A 16,511-nucleotide genomic window follows, 5' to 3' on the forward strand; every position below is an offset into this window, starting at 1 on the left:
GAACATATATATATATATATATATATATATTGTAATGATGGAAAGATTATATCGTGCATTTACTACTGAGCTTATCATTTTACTGGCAATCTTCCTGTTTTACTTTAGTTTTATGCAGGGGCGGAGCCAGAATGCTGACTGCGGGTTCGGTCAAATTCAGTAGCTTTGATTCAAATCATGTATTTATCTTAAAAAGTTTATTGAATATGTACGAATTATTTTAAAACCTAGTAACTTAAAAGGATTAGACTCCTGAACTCATAAGCTTGAAATACTGGCTCCGCCTCTGGTTTTATGGGTTTTTCCTTCTTTTTCAATTTTCTTCTTTTCTCTGGTGGGGAATCCAATTCTGAGTTTTATCAACTCTATCCCAAGTGAAATAAATAACAATAGCATTGAATGGTGTTCACAACGGGGAAACAACCCTGATTTTGCACTCCATATGTTTTATTTAGGTCAAGTAAAATTTATTAAGAAATAAAAGCACGCATTTGTCACAAGCTTGGGCTTCGACATAGCTATAATTAATTTTACAACTTACATTGGGCGAGTTTTGGTCATAATCTAGACTTTAAAGCTTGAGTCCTTCGTTTTTTCCAGAAAGGTAACAGTGGAGCTTGAGTCAATTTTTAATGCTAATATTTAAAAATCTAACTAACGTAGGAGGAAACAAGTGGTCGAAGAGTAATCTTTACACAAATAACTGACCAAATTCATTATTTACTTTTTCTAGCCGATATACATAGATTATATCACATATTATGCATGGTCATACACATATCATAAATGAATTATACATATATTATCTGCTAGCTATTTTTAGTTTAAATGGTTGAGTTGCGGTTTATTTGGGTTAATTCTTCAGGACTGACTTTCTCTACAATAAGCTGCATAAAACATTTGATTTCCAGAAACTTGTAGAGCCCCAGCCTCTGGTAAAATCATAACTTCCATTTTAACCAAACAAGATCCTTGAACAAGAAAAGCTGGACTACCTTAAGCAATGAAACAAACTGAAGAAGAAAATCGAATGTATTAAAAAAAATAATTAAAAGGAAAACGAAAGAATCGACAGGATTACATATTTGCTAGTTCAGTTAACATCTTTCGAGAAAACTTTCCCACAATATGAAAAGCTTGAAAAGGGTAAAGGCTATTTATCAACTAACTGGACGAGAATGAATACAGCAGTTTCTAGGTAAGAAAGTACATCACTGCAGACATCCTTTGTTCAAAGGAAAAATCACCACTACAAAAGAAATTCTCCCCTTTTAATAACTAGAAATTTCAATAAGAAGCATGACGCAACATGGATTGAAAAGAGAAACAATGTCATAACAAGATCTGATTACAGCAATGAATGAGAATCATAAAAACAGTAATGCCCTCGTTCTTTCATTTTGTGGCCTGTGCAATGATGTTACTAATAGAACTTGCCTCTTCTTTGGCAGCCTCGACCAAAGAATCCTGCAAGTTGTTGATAGGATTCAGTTTGAAGATCAGTAAAGTATATCGTATCATTACCCTGCAAATGCATCATCAAGTGTGTAATGAACAATACCTGTGCAGCAATTAGACGTGCAACAGTTTTCTTGCTTGATTCTTGGAGTTCACCAGCAATCACAAGTTCATCCAATATATAGTATGCCTGCCAAATCATTCACGTGGTTTAGAAATATTTAAGCTATACCATCTAAAGTTGTTTAATACGAAAATGCATTATAGACAGAATGATAGAGCCAAGTAGTTTCTACTGTTTACACCCTATTCTCAAGTTCAATCAGCACATAATTCATTGCTAGCAAGTAGTAACCTTTATTAGTGTATAAATACATGACAGAAGAGAAGACAACGAAAAGGTTCTTTATCAATTTAGCAAGCAATAAGAATCTACTTCCCCAAATAGATTGAAAGCATTAAGCAAGTTTAACTAGATCAATGTTCTACTTCCCCAAATAGATCAATTTAGCAAGCAAGTACAACAGCCCCTGATTGTACCAAGACCAAATCAGAAGCTGTGGTGCAGCAATTACACAGCTATCATCATTTGAAAAGCTATTAATACCAAAGAATAGGCAAAGGAGAAAGATTTACATTGCTAGCCTTCGGATACATAGCTCTTTCTTAGATTTAGTTATTCCAAAAAGATAGAGTTTCGAGTCTTAGATAATCACATCACAATAGATTTCTATTTTTCCCCCCCAGAAAAGGTATGTAATAATCACAATTGATTTTCATAAAGAACCCAATGAATTTCTTTGATATTACATGTATCTTCGTCTATTATACAAAAATCATTTCTTTTCATTGTTATATAACGTTTTTTCTTTTTTGTGCCATGTTAAATTCACAATTCTTGGAGAATATATCTTATTTACTTGATTTAGAATCCACCGATTAAAGTTACTATTACCAAATCCCCCCCCCCCACCCAACATAATTCAGATGTGTTCAAACCCTGGAAGGTTTAGTAACTAAACTTAAACAGAGGATCTGCTCTTTTCTGCAAAATGTGATTCTTCATCAGATATATAACTTTCAAGAATCATAGATCTTCATTTCTAATATACCGAAACTTAGATCTTCATTTCTAATACAATGAGGGGTGAATGGTTGGGGAATTGGGAGAATTGCTGATTTCTTTAACACTTTGGATGTTTTCCAAGGCCTCAAAGAGTATGAAGACACCCTACTCCAGAACAATTGCAAGGACGGGATCTACACTGTCAAGTCTGCCTATCTTTTGCTCTCAAATACAGAAGACAGGGTGGAGACCGATACCTGCTTGCATATGGTGGACAGTATGGAAAGGGAGGAACTCGAGAGTTTTTGAAGACGGATACAATTCCTTTCAGAATGTAAAGATGAATTGTATTCTTTTATCTCATTTTCGGTGTAAAGAAAGTCATGTAGATAATACAGAATCCTCGGTTGGATTGTCAGACTTTTTCTAATTAAGGTGGATTAAGCTTGATCTATCTTTCCCTGTACATATGGCTTTGTACTGCCTTAGTGCCTTTTATTAACATATTTGTTACCGGTCTCAAAAGAAAATACCCAACTTCTGAGCGATTAGCAAAGCACTAACTTTTAAGGTTGGGAAAAGATAATCTACCTGCAGTTTAAAAAAAAAAAAAGAAAATGAGGGTCGGTTTAGCATGAAAAATAAAGATGATTTGAGGTTTTGAGTGCCCTTTGCTCCATCTGACATCAAGCATAAATGCAGAGACCGAGAGCAAAGAAATAGACGGGTAATAAGAGGGAGAGAGAAGACAAGATGGGAGTTTGTTTTCCCACCAGGTGCCCGGTACCCTTTTTGGGGCCCAACTAATCTGGATTCGGATCGGGAAATCCCACTTTGGGGTATAAAGCGCTCCCTACCAAAGGGCAAGAGAGGAGTCACATGATAACCTGAAATTTATTTGAGTCTACTAAAAGCTCAAAGGGAAAACGTTCTGCTTCTGGTTATCTTACAAATTTAACCATTATCTTTTTTGTTTAATATAATACCCCATATCATGAAAGCTTTATATCGCTAGTAATATTTCTATATAAGCCCCAAGAAGTGATCACAAATGTCATCTTAATTGTCGTAATGTCCACAAGGAAAACCAGTAAAATTTAGGCAAAGGAGGGAGACCGAGAAGGCACAGATTGTAGAGATCCGTAAACAAATTCAATGAACATACCTTGTGAAAATTGAAGATTAAGTCCAGCTCACAGACCTGAGAAAGGAAAGAAAGCCAGCAATATAAATATAAAACAGAACAAGTAATACTATCCTAGTTGCTTTACTCAATCAAAATGCAAGTCAGAAACTCAATCAAAAAAAAGTTGCTTTAAAGTTTGAGAGCCTTACACTTCCGAAGTATCGGTCCAGAATCTCAACATAATGGTGTATGATTTCCAGGACCTCCAACTCATTGTCGTCTTGGTCTATGCACATACAGAAATAGAGGCTTGCATATCTGTTAAATTGACAGCCCATACGAAAGTTGGAAATTAATTTACTTTTTCTAACAGGGAGAAAACCTAATTAAAGAGCAAATAATAAGACGTAACTTGGGAATAAAATTAGATCGCCTTACCTTTTATAAACAACTTTATATCCTCTCCACTCAACAAAATTGCAAAGCTTCGGTCCTCGAGTGAGAATCATACCACTTAGTTCACGGATTACCTTTAAGCAAGTTGCATCGACATGTAACATTGTATTTAATAAAAATGGAAACTAACTTTTGCATACTCAGTACTATACATGGAATGGACAGGAAAGAAATAGAAGAGTGTTTGCAGGAATGAAAACCCGTGTAAATAAAAAAGTGAAATAATTATTCACTTCTCCACCTTATCAAAAATAAAACAATTCATTCACATCCCTCAACTACAATTTAATGACCTGAAATAATTGCAAGAGCAAACTATTCATCTTGTCAGCAAAGAAACATAAAACAGATAGTACTGAAAAACAATAATGATTAAAAGCATGCCAGTAAGCTTTACATCATACCTTCTATAATTTCTTTATTACTTTTCGGGTATGAAATCTTCGTAATTTTTACCCCTACCTTCAGAACATCCCAATTCGGGCTCTTTGTACCCTCTCTTAATCGCATGATTTATCCTTTATTGAAAGGTTTTAAGCATTCTTTTTGTTTCTCATAGTTTACTCTTTCCATATAATTTAGTTCTCCCTAGTTTGCAAGAAAATCCTTTAAGGTCACTAGGATCGACTAGTTGAATTCTGACTCATATCTGCCAGTGAGTGGCTTTTTTCAATTAGGTAAAAGTTAATCTGCCAGTGAGTGGCTGAAGCTTGTTTAGGGAGAAAAAGTAAAACCAGCTTCTGAAATAGTTTTCTCGAGGAAGCAGGAAAAGGCATTTACTTATCAAGAATGAAGATATTAAAAATGATAAAAAATAAATCCAAACAAGTGACCGAGAGGAAGAGGCCAATGAAATAAGGGGAGACAGTGAGCTAAGAGTGTGAGGTGGGCATCTCCAACACATTGTCATCCCTAAATCATGTTTAAAAGAAACATCTTATTTAAGATCACAACTAAAAAAATCACCAGACTGAGGAACACATACAATCAGTTTCCTTAAGGAAATCAGATAAACACCCAAAGATATTCATCAAATCCTATCTCGAGAAGGCAGGAATAATATACCTTGGTTCTCTCTTTTTGTGTATATGGTGAATACCACTTGGTTAGCCTCACTTTTCCCTGCCGGCTAATGAGCAGCACAAAGTGAATCTGGAAGAAATTAAAAGTTATTTGTTATACTGCTATGGATAAATAAACATATAGTCCCAACTTCTGTAGTAGAAAATATAACATTTGCATCCAGAGAAGCTGTTAATAAAATAAAAATATTTCCCATAAACAAGTCAAAAATTTGTCAGCAAAATATAATTAGTCCTCCCATCGTTTTGATGGCGTGCAATATGCAGCTCTGTCTGTAGTTTCCTTAGCTTTTGTTCTTTGATAACAGAGAATCCCCGACTACCAGTGGCACACAGTCTGAAACTCGGTGGATAATTCCCCCCCCCCCTCTTCTCCATTTAAATACCAAGCTTTTGTCAGCGGCATGGTTCCAACCAGTACGTGCTATAGTTAAAAGAGTGATATATGCTTCTATTTCTTGGTTAGTGGGATATCTTTGGTTTTTAACTTATGATCTTTACTTTTTGAGTGTCCAATTTATCTTTGTAGTTGCTTTCTCAAACACTACACGGCTGGACTATGGATTCAGATGGATGTTAGCATTCATAGACTCCGTTGAATGATGTTGAGGTACACAGTCAATCAAGAAGTCGCATACATATTCTGTGTTTGGATGTTGATTTTTCTGTTCCAGAATTTATTAATTATTGAATGATGTTGGATGCATAGTCAATCAAAATGTTGAAAAAGTAAGGAATTTATCAGCTATTGCAAGAATGAATCTTGATTGCTGCTGCTATTCTTCCTCATCATCTTCTCCATAATTTCTGCTGTTTTTTGTCTTTTAGAAGCGGGTTAACTACAAAATGCCGGAGACTAAAAACAGTACCCACACACTCCAAAATTCTCCACGGTTCTTCTCACTGCTACAGGTTAAAGCATTTAGATTATAAATATTGGATATTCACAGTTGCCTTTCAGGTATCCTCATCACCTAAGCATTGTCTCTCTGCTTTATCCCAAATTTTTACATGTCTCAAACATCAAGTGATTCCCAAGATCCATTTACAGAAATATGAACAGCACGTAGCTTCAACTCTTTTCATTTTCGAAGCCCCAACACTCCATTTTTTTTATATAAAGTGATAAATTTTACTCCCTCCGTTTCAATTTATGTGAACCTATTTCCTTTTTAGTCCGTGCCAAAAAGAATGACCCCTTTCCTTATTTGGAAACAGTTTACCTTTACACAATGATTTATAGCCACACAAAATATATGTGCCTCATTTTACACCACAAGATCAAAAGTCTTCTCTCTTTTCTTAAACTCCGTGCCCAGTCAAATGAGTTCACATAAATTGAAACGAAGGGAGTATTAATGTTTGGCAAATAAAACTTGCCCATATACAAGAGGTATACCAAAAAGTAGAAAACTTACAAAAGAGATGGTTTTCTACGAATGACATCCAATTATCTATACATGCAGGAACCTTATGGGTACACCAAAAAGAAATAAGGGATAAAAGACTACTCCTCAAGTGAACAAATGATATCTCTACACCCTCAAAAGCTCTCCTATTTCTTTCCTCCAAACTACCCACAAAAAGAGCTACTGGTGCCAGTTTCCACGCCCTGCTTGAGTGCTTCTCCTTTTCTACCACAGTTCCAACTGAACATCACCTCTTTCACCGTTGCTGGCATCATCCAAGATATACCAAACCAATTCAATATCTCCCACTATAACCTCGATGCATTCGAAGAATGAATGAGGAGGTGATCAACATCTTCCCCCCAACTCTTACACATGAAACACCAACTGACATACGTAATATTCCTCTTCCTCAAGTTCTCAGCCGTCAAAATTGCTTCTCTTGCGGCTAACCAAGTAAAGAAGCAAACCTTTCTCGGTGCCTTGGGGATCCAAATCGAACTATACAGAAAATCCAACTACTCCTTATTCAGAAGCTTTCTATAATAAGATTTAACAGAGAACAAACCATTATTCCCCAACCCCCACCTCCACACATCGAAGCCTCAATACTCCATCTCTCAGTCTAAAAAGTAAAACCTATAAGCTCATCACTTTCTCTATCCAATTACACTTAACCTATCAGAGCAGGGGCGGACTTAGAATAGAGGTAATGGGTTCATCCAAACCCAATAGCTTTAGCTTAGACCCTATATTTGCATTCAAAAATTCACTACCATAATAGATTTTGAACCCAGTAAAGCGAGTAATTCATATCAGAGTTCAAGAATTCCCTCAAGTAATCCAAATTTCTCTTACACTTCATAAAAATCTGATCTTTCGTCTATCATTAACCATTCTAATTGGAATTATGCACCAAATGTTTGAAACCCCCCCCCCCCCCCTTTCTTTTTGGCGCATTTAGTGAAATTGGATATGATCCACGGAACCCAAGCTAGAAAAAAATCAAAACCTACGAAATATTCTAACAAAATCCAACACATTAAGACATCCACACCAAGATCCGGAATCGGACTGAAATTTGAAACCGTGTTGAACAAATCACAAAATTCCCAAATTTCCATGTGAAATTTTGACCAATATATCTTAATCAAGCATCAAATGTAACATTATTCACCAGATCAAGCTCGAGAAACACAAGAAAATTTAAAAAATGAGAAAAGAGGTGGGGTTTTGGTTTATGTTGATAATAAGCAAGGAGAAGAGTAAAGATCTGGCATACCATGATTGGTGATCCGAAGAACAAACACCTCCTCCACTTCCTTCTTCTTCTTCTGCTAAGGTGAATGTGTGAGAGAACAAGCTTATTCTTCTGTTCGTATTATTCGTATACTGTGTTTCTTGTAGAGCTTTTTTTTTTTTTTTTTTTTAAATAATGTCTTTATTCATGGGAAAAGTGAAAACTAAGGGCGTTTAATAGGGGAAAAATCAGAAATATAGCCAGATATAGAACTAGAATTGAAAAATAGCCACGATTTCAAAAGTAATCTAAATTCAGCCAATTTTTCATATAAACATAAAATTTGAACAAAAATACCCTTAAAATTCAGAAAAATTCCAGCATAATATATTGAAATTCAAATTTTTTACATATGAAATTCTAGCATAATGTGCTGGAGTTGTAACATAATATGCTGAAAGTTTATACGCAGGGGCTCAATAATCCAACATATTATGCTCGAACTTTCTGTGTGCTGGAGTTCCAACATAATGTGCTGGAAGTTTATGCGAATGAACTCCATAATCCAGCATATTATGTTGAAACTCTTTGCGTTTCAGCAAAATAGTGACTATTTTTTAATGAGTTTGCAAACGTTGATTATTTTTAATTACCAATGGAAAAATTAACTACCTCGTACTATTTTCACATTTAATAGTGTCTGCCTAAAAAGGGGAGATACTAGGTAAACCATCTTTTCTTTGCTGATGATTTCTTTATCTTCTGTAAAGCTAATACTCAAAATGCTGCTAAAATTTCGGAGATCTTAAGGACTCATGAACTTTGTTCTGGACAAAAAATCTACTTTGATAAATCGGCAGTGTTTTTTAGTAGAAATACTATAGAAGAAGAAAAATATGGTATTCTTGCGGAGATAGGACAAATACAACGAGATAATTTAAGGTTATTGTTTGACTAAAAAGTGTTAGACTTTTTTATTAAACTAATTAGAAAGGAAGATTTAAGGCAAGTTCTAGCCAAAGAAAATTTATCCTAGATCCAAGATAGAGGATAAGAATAAGCGAGCATAGCTGAACATAAAATTTAACCATAAAAATAATTGGATTCCATAATGTAAGAAAGGATGATCATTTTCAGAATATTAAATAATAATGAAGAGTATACAGATAAAAAGAGTCACCGTTCTTGAACAAAGTCGACTCCCATACACTTAATATAATACAACTAATGGTGGATACTGAGGATCTGAGCTTCCTTTCTCCTTTCTCCTTTCTCCTTGTCTAGGAGCCCAAGATGAAGATCATACCTCCTCTATAAAAAATATGTCTACATATATATGTGAGTTTTTATCCACCAACCCCCTTCTGTTATTCTCTCCTCTAATATTTATACAAAAATACTTTCTTTACCCAGCAGTCCTTAACCGGAATACCTTAGCTCTTGAATATTCTGTGGAATATTCCTCCAAAATATCTAAGTGTTTGAATCAGCCGCTCAGGCCGAATTGAGTGCTCGACCTCGGCCGTAGCAGAATCGCTCGTTAGTATATTGCTTCCCATACGTGACCTCGGCTTGGTTGACTCTTGGTCGAGATTTTTCTGTTCTGATTTTGACCCATACAGTTAGTCCTTCGCCCTATGTTGGGTGTATTTTTTGAGAAATTTGAGAAACATTGGCCGAAGAGTGATCCCTTTTGTTGGAGAGGTGGCAAGATGACGCTTCAAAAACCGCACCTGACCGTTACATCAGTTTGAAATGACACCTTCTTCATGTGTCATTATGGCGCACATTCCCCATATGTTACATCGTTTTCCTCGCTTCTTCCGTTTCGAAACTAATGAGGCGGCGTTTGGGCTTTCTTGATTGGGGTGCTTGTGTTCTTATAAATAGGGATAGACACTCCTTATTTGAATTGTTGTGTTTCTAGAGCCCTTGGAGCCCGAGTTCTTTTTCTCTTCGAATTTTTAGCTTCTGTGTTTTCTTCCTCTATTTAGTATTCTTTGCTACTTTCACCTCCTTCATCTTTGTACTTCTTCTTCACACACTCAGAAAAAATGATCAATGCTTCTTCTGACCCTATGATATTGGCTGCGGATGCTCCTCCCCATGAGGAAGGGGTGGACATGGTGGAAGATGAAAACTTTCCCACTGTGGATGAGATAATCCCGTGCTCCGGGAAGGCTAGATCAGATTTCAAAATCCTGCTTGAGGATGAACTTGAACCTGTCATCTCTACGATGGATGTGGTGCCGATCACTACATTTAGAGCTAAGTGGCGAATCCTGGCCCATGTTGAAATCGTTCCCGCTAGTAACGATGTAATCCAAACACCGTTTGGGGTACTGCACATTTTACGCGCACGCGTTTGTCATTGGCTACACGCTTCCTCTTCCTTCCTTGGTAGAGGATTTTTGCCGCTTTTACAATGTGTGCCTGACTTAGCTCTCTCCGTACATTTACAAACTCTTTCTCATGCTAATCAAATATACGGAGTTGTCCACCTGTGGTGTTTCTCTACGCCATGTGATTCACCTCTTCGCCCCAAGCTTTCATAGGGGCACGATGATTCATATGCGTCATCGGGGGACCAAGGGGTTGGTAGTGAAGATGGACGATAAAATTAATCGTCGTTTTTGGGAAAATTTCTTCTACATGAAGACAGTGCATGTGGTATCGAACCCCGACGGGTTCCCCGAGGAGTGGAACTTTGCTCATAAGTTTTTTCTTTTTGAAAATGGTTGTTGTTTGTTTTGGGGTAATCTTATCGTTTTCCTTCTTCCTTTGCAGTCCAGCTGGATCCTCCTTCACCGGTTGTTGACATTCGGAACTGGGTGATTTAGGTCTTGCCCTATACTATAGGGATTCGCGAGTGGTCTCATTTCAACGAGAGGTTCGGTCGTAGACCTGCGGCCGGTGAGTCGTGTTTGGTTTCAATTGTTGGCTTTTATACCGTCATTTCTATCCCCGTATCTTTCTTCTTTGTTTATAGGTCGAAGGTCAGCGAGGAGGGTGAGAGCGCCTACGCCGGCTTTTCGCCAGTTGAGTATCTTACCTGAGCTCGTACTTGCAGTGGCTGCAAGCAAACCTGCTCAGACCGCCGCTGTCTCGCAGACCCGGACTTCTTGCAGGCCTAGCCGCCCAGTTGCTTCTTCCCTGGCGGGGAATTCGACTCCCGCAATTCATTTGGTGGACGAGTCATTAGAGGGCGAAGGCGAGGAGGTTCCATTAAAGAGGCGGAGGATAATGGCTGAGACCGAGGGGCCTTCGAGGAGTGAACCTGTATTGGCGGTGCCCGAACTGGGTGGGGGTACAGGTTTGGTTGTTGAAACCGTGCCTCCTCCGATCATGGAGATGGCTTCTTTGGAAGGAGGGCAGAGCTCGGAGGCCGCTGCAATCATTCCGAGTGGTCTGTCGGCTTCACAACAAGCCCGTGCTTCCTCTTCGGCTAGCGAAAAGGCAAAAGGCGTGGTTGTAGATGACTACGAGTCCGATTCGGATATTGACCCTAAGGACATAAGAATGTTTCGGGAGGGGTTCACTCGGGTGGAGGCGGGAGCGAACAGTTCTTCCCGCGTATTCGAGATTTCCCCAAATTTAGATTTGTTGGAGGACACAGTAAGCCTGGTGCCCCAATTTGTTTTTCTTCGTTCCGCTACCAAAAATAGGGCCCTTCAGGAGATCAGCGACGCTGGCTTGTCTTGGGGCGTGGCTAGAGTGGCTTTGAGGGTGAGTTCTTTATTGCTTTCTTAGTTTCACGTCTTCTATTCTTGCTGATTTTTCTCTATCCTCTTTTCTTCCTTCAGACTTTCATTTTGGAGACTGAGAGTCTCCGCCGCACGGCAAGGCGGGCTGTCATTTTCCAGAAGATGGTTTCAAAGTACAACCGGTAATGTGACAGGTGCCGCGAGATGCATACACGACTTAGAGAGGGAGACAATCTTCAGTCCCTTGGAGAGGAATTGGAGCGGAAGGACGAGGACCTGATGCGGTCTATGGGAAGGTGCAACAAGCTTGGGGGGCTGCTTAGGGCTAAAGAAGAAGAGCTTGAGTTGGGAAAGGGTGTTGCAGCCGAGTGTGTTGATCTTCAGGCGAAGGTGGTCTCCTTGCGGGCGGAGCTTGAGCAGAGTGATTCTAGAGTCCTTGGTCTAAGTGTTGAACTAGCGGAGAAGGCAACCGAATTGGAGGGGAAGTTGACCGAGTTGGAGAGGACCGAGAGAGCATGAGTAGCTGCCTTGGCGAGGACTGCAACACTGGAGGATTCTATCTGTGTTTACGGGTCTGAGCGTGCAACTGAGATGGGGACGACTGCTCTGAGGGAGGCGCGACTTGATGAGAGAATTGGCAATCTTAAGAGAGAAGTCTCGACCCTTGGCTATCAAGTTGCCACTCTCGAGGCTGAGAAAACTCAATTGTTAGCTTCGACTCTTCCCGTGTCCGTTCCTTGCCATTTTTACGAGATGTGGATCCATGTTGAGGCTCAGTGGGATACATATAAGCATTTGTTGGAAGCGGGGAATGTTCGAAAAGCCACATTTGAAGAGGTCCGTGTCAAAGAGCGTGAAGCCCGACTTGCTTACGGCTATAACTCCACGACATCGGAGGCTGATTGAAAGGATGAGGCTGAGGATGAACTTGCCTTTGATGATGAACATTCTGACGTAGAAGGTGATAGTGGAGGTAAAGCTACCGAACCAAGTGGTGAGAGAGATGATGGCGTGGACGATGCTGAGTAAACCTTTGTACTTTTAATTTTTCCTTTTGTACTTAGATTTTTCTTCTTCTCTTTTTTTTACTTGGTTGGTTGGGTGGGGGGCCCATTTTGTCCCTTTATAAGATGCTTATCTTTTTCTTTTTTTCCTTTGAATGAAATAATCGGCTCGTCTTCTTTTGTATGTTTTTTGGCTTTTCCTTCTATTTTCGTTTCATTTTTTTTTGAATTTTCTCGCTATAAGTCCCTAACTTTTGGTAGTTGATTTGAGTGGGATCAAATTCGATCTGCTAATCCGAGCGAGGTCGAACTTGGCTTTGTTAACTTGAGCGAGGTCGAATTTCGTCTTGCAAATTTGAGCGGAGTCAGTTTTGACTTGTTAATTTAAGCGAGGTCGAATTTTGCCAATTCGAGCGAAGTCACTTTCTACTTGTTAATCCGAGCGAGGTAGAATTTTATCAATTTGAATGAAGTCACTTTTTACTTGTAAATTTGAGCAAGGTCGAATTTTGACTTGTCAACTTGGACGGAGTCAGTTTTGACTTGTAAATTCGAGCAAGGTCGAATTTAGATTTGTCAACTTGGGTGGAGTCAGTTTTGACTTGTAAATTCGAGCAAGGTTGAATTTTGACTTGCCAACTTGGGCGGAGTCAATTTTGACTTGCCAACTTAGGTGGAGTCAATTTTGACTTGTAAATTCGAGCAAGGTCGAATTTTGACTTGCCAACTTGGGCGGAGTCAATTTTGACTTGTAAATTCGAGCAAGGTCGAATTTTGACTTGCAAACTTGGGCGGAGTCAGCTTTGACTTGTAAATTCGAGCAAGGTTGAATTTATATTTCCTTTGTATTGGTGCGATTGTGTACATTTGGCATGGTATAAGAATGTCTTGCTGCTTTGTTTATTCATTGGAGAATATTAAACGTTTCCGTTTGGTCCATGTGTGCACTCGAAGAGTCCTAGTCTGTCTAATCCTTTCATTGCTCGGCCTAGAGAAGTAGTCGATAGGCGGGGCGATGATTGTCTTGCACAAGCTTTGGGGCGTCTTAATGTATGGACAAAATTGGATTTTAGCTAGTTGTATCGTCACATGGTTGCTTTGACGGTCGCGTGGGTAAGCTTATCACGTGTGTTCTGTCTGCAAATTGGAGAGATTCGTGCTCTTTCCGGGTTGGTAACCCAGTCCCAGTCTATACAGATTTTTCCTTTTATGGCGTTAAGTACCAATTTGTTGGAGAGGGGGTTTCACTTGATCGTTGCCCGCAAGACGATATGGCGCAGAACATTTTCTTGGTGTGTTGTTTTGATGGCATTTGTTTCTTGTTCGCGTATTTGGGAGAATGCTCCTGTTCTTATCCCTGTCTGAAAGAAAGATAATAAGTTAAACCCAAACGAAATAGTTTGTTACCTTGACCTAATTGATTGGCGAGGGGAGTGGGGCGCTGTATAATGACTTGTTTCAACCCATACTCAAATGTTGGCTTCAGATTTGATCCCGGCTTCGTACTTAGCTTCACCGTTAGCTGAATTTGGGCGTCTTGTGAACTGACAACTTACTTCACCCATTGGGATCTCGAGTTCGATTCCGGTCCTATCCAGTCCCAGGTGCACAAAAATAAGGGGAACATCAGTCATACCTCAAACATACAGGCATGATAAGCTTGTTATTTCAAAGAATCACACAACAGGCTATCATTCCTTCCTAAGAGAGTGAGGGCAGTGTGCATAAAGTATAGATCGGTATCTGATGTTGATATAGCAATAAGATGGTGGGTGTGCTTGGTGTGTAGTGGCCATAATCCTATTTTGACGACTTACGCTCACGGCATACCAGACTCACCCCTATAGTGAGATGCGGCTTTCGTGTGGATATCGCAACATAATTTTGATTTCGTGCAAAGATCTGACCTTGGTTGGTTCGGCTATTTCAAGAGCTTGCCTACAGATTTCTCAAGTTGGTGTGTGTAATGAGGGGGCAGGGCTATGACAGCCGAGGAGTAGAACTTTGGCTAATTTTTGATCTAGAGGAAACTAGAACTTTGGCTAGAAAATCCCACAGGCGGCGCCAAATTGTTTGACTAAAAAGTGTTAGACCTTTTTATTAAACTAATTAGAAAGGAAGATTTAAGGCAAATCCTAGCCAAAAATAATTTATCCTAGATCCAAGATAGAGGATAAGAATAAGCGAGCATAGCTGAACATAAAATTTAACCATAAAAATAATTGGATTCCATAATGTAAGAAAGGATGATCATTTTCAGAATATTAAATAATAATGAAGAGTATACAGATAAAAAGGGTTGTCGTTCTTGAACAAAGTTGACCCCCATACACTTGATATAATACAACTAATGATGGATACTGAGGATCTGGGCTTCCTTTCTCCTTGGCTCGGAGCCCAAGATGAAGATCCTCTGTCCTCTGTAAAAAATATGTCTACATATGTATGTGAGTTTTTGTCCACCAATCCCCTTCTGTTATTCTCTCTCCTCTAATATTTATGCAAAAGCACTTTCTTTACTCAACGGTCCTTAACCGGAATACCTTAGCTCTTGGAAAATTCTATGGAATATTCCTCTAAAATATCTAAGTGTTTGAATCAGCCGCTCAAGCCAAATTGAGTGCTTGACCTCGACCGTAACAGGATTGCTCGTCAGTATATTGCTTCCCAAATGTGACCTCGGCTTGGTTGTCTCTTGGTCGTTGTAGACATGCAAAATTTTATTGGATTTAAATTCATAAAATTCTTTGGATTGTACTTTAAATTCAAGGTATATTAGTCCAAATAACATTATGGACTAATATAATTGAACTAATTACTTAAGTCCAATAATATTGACCGGGCTAGCTAATTAGTTGGGCTACAAATGATGAGTCCACTTCAATATGTCAATATGCCATCTTCCTATAGGTCCAGTTTGGTGCCATGTATCAAATGACGTGGCACGCCAAGTCAAATGGGAAAAACTAATAGGATCATGACATGTGTCAAAATGATAAGGCATGCCAACTCAAATTAAAAGGCCAATGAAACCGCGCCACATGTGCAAGTGACATGTTCTGGCCAATCAAATGCGGCCTTGTCACACTTCAATTTGATTGGTCAGAAATCACAACTCTTCTCTTCCACAACTATAAATAGGAGTCTTCATAACCCAGAAAAGGCACCAGAAGTTATAACAAGAAGCAAGAGAGAGCTCGTGGATCAAGCACTGCAGATTTCTCTAAAAGTTACAAGGATTCAAGTGTTCTAAGGATTAAAAGATCAAGACGAAGATTCAAGAACAAGCTGCAAGCCCTTGGATTAAAAATACGTCAAGATCAAGATCAGGCCTCAAGCACTTGGATTAAAATAAAATAAAATTCAAGATCAAGCTCAAAAGCTCTTTTATTTACTATGAAAAAGTAGAATCAGAGGAATCATAGAGATTATAACACTCAAATACTCGAAATAAAATACTACGATTGTTGTGATATTTTCAGTCTTGATTTTATTTTTATGACGCAAATTTATTGTCTACAAATTCTAGCACGCCCAGTGGGACATTCTCTACCTCTCATCTCAACTTTCAATCACCAAAGTTCTAGAACATCGAAATGGCTTCAAAGAAAATCAATTCCAAATCAACTTCCACTAAAGCTGCTAATTTCAAGCTCTATGCTGACATGGAAAACATCCTCAACATTACCTTTGGAAGCTTTGGGCCAGTCACAAGGAGCAAAGTAAGCTCTTTAGGACAACAAACACTTCAAGTGTCATCCGCATCAAGCCCTATTATCGGATTTTCATCCTCAAAAGGAACAAGATCCTCTACAAGCGCGACCTAAAAATGGAACAATGTCGTCGAAAAGATCGAAGAGGTTCTTGCTCAACTTAGTTTATCTAAGCCCAAGAAACCTTTCATCCAAGCCGATGATGTTGACTTGAGAATTGGATCTCCTTATGCGACCTCTAAGCTCTATTCCA

At 38.7% G+C, this 16,511-nt stretch overlaps 1 protein-coding gene across 1 annotated transcript; it reads right to left on the reverse strand.

The window, feature by feature from the left end:
• Positions 1–1,084: 1,084 nt before the first annotated feature.
• LOC107829888 (AP-1 complex subunit sigma-1-like) lies at positions 1,085–8,044 on the reverse strand. Its single transcript, XM_016657359.2, has 7 exons — positions 7,880–8,044; positions 5,172–5,258; positions 4,089–4,180; positions 3,860–3,968; positions 3,690–3,725; positions 1,562–1,648; positions 1,085–1,467 (listed from the first exon to the last, which is right to left on the reverse strand). The coding sequence occupies exons 1-7, from the start codon at positions 7,880–7,882 to the stop codon at positions 1,396–1,398; spliced, it is 486 nt and encodes a 161-aa protein (XP_016512845.1). The 5' UTR covers positions 7,883–8,044; the 3' UTR covers positions 1,085–1,395.
• Positions 8,045–16,511: the final 8,467 nt, after the last annotated feature.

The sequence above is a fragment of the Nicotiana tabacum genome, chromosome 11 (genome assembly GCF_000715075.1).
Source record: "Nicotiana tabacum cultivar K326 chromosome 11, ASM71507v2, whole genome shotgun sequence".
Lineage (NCBI taxonomy): Eukaryota > Viridiplantae > Streptophyta > Magnoliopsida > Solanales > Solanaceae > Nicotiana > Nicotiana tabacum.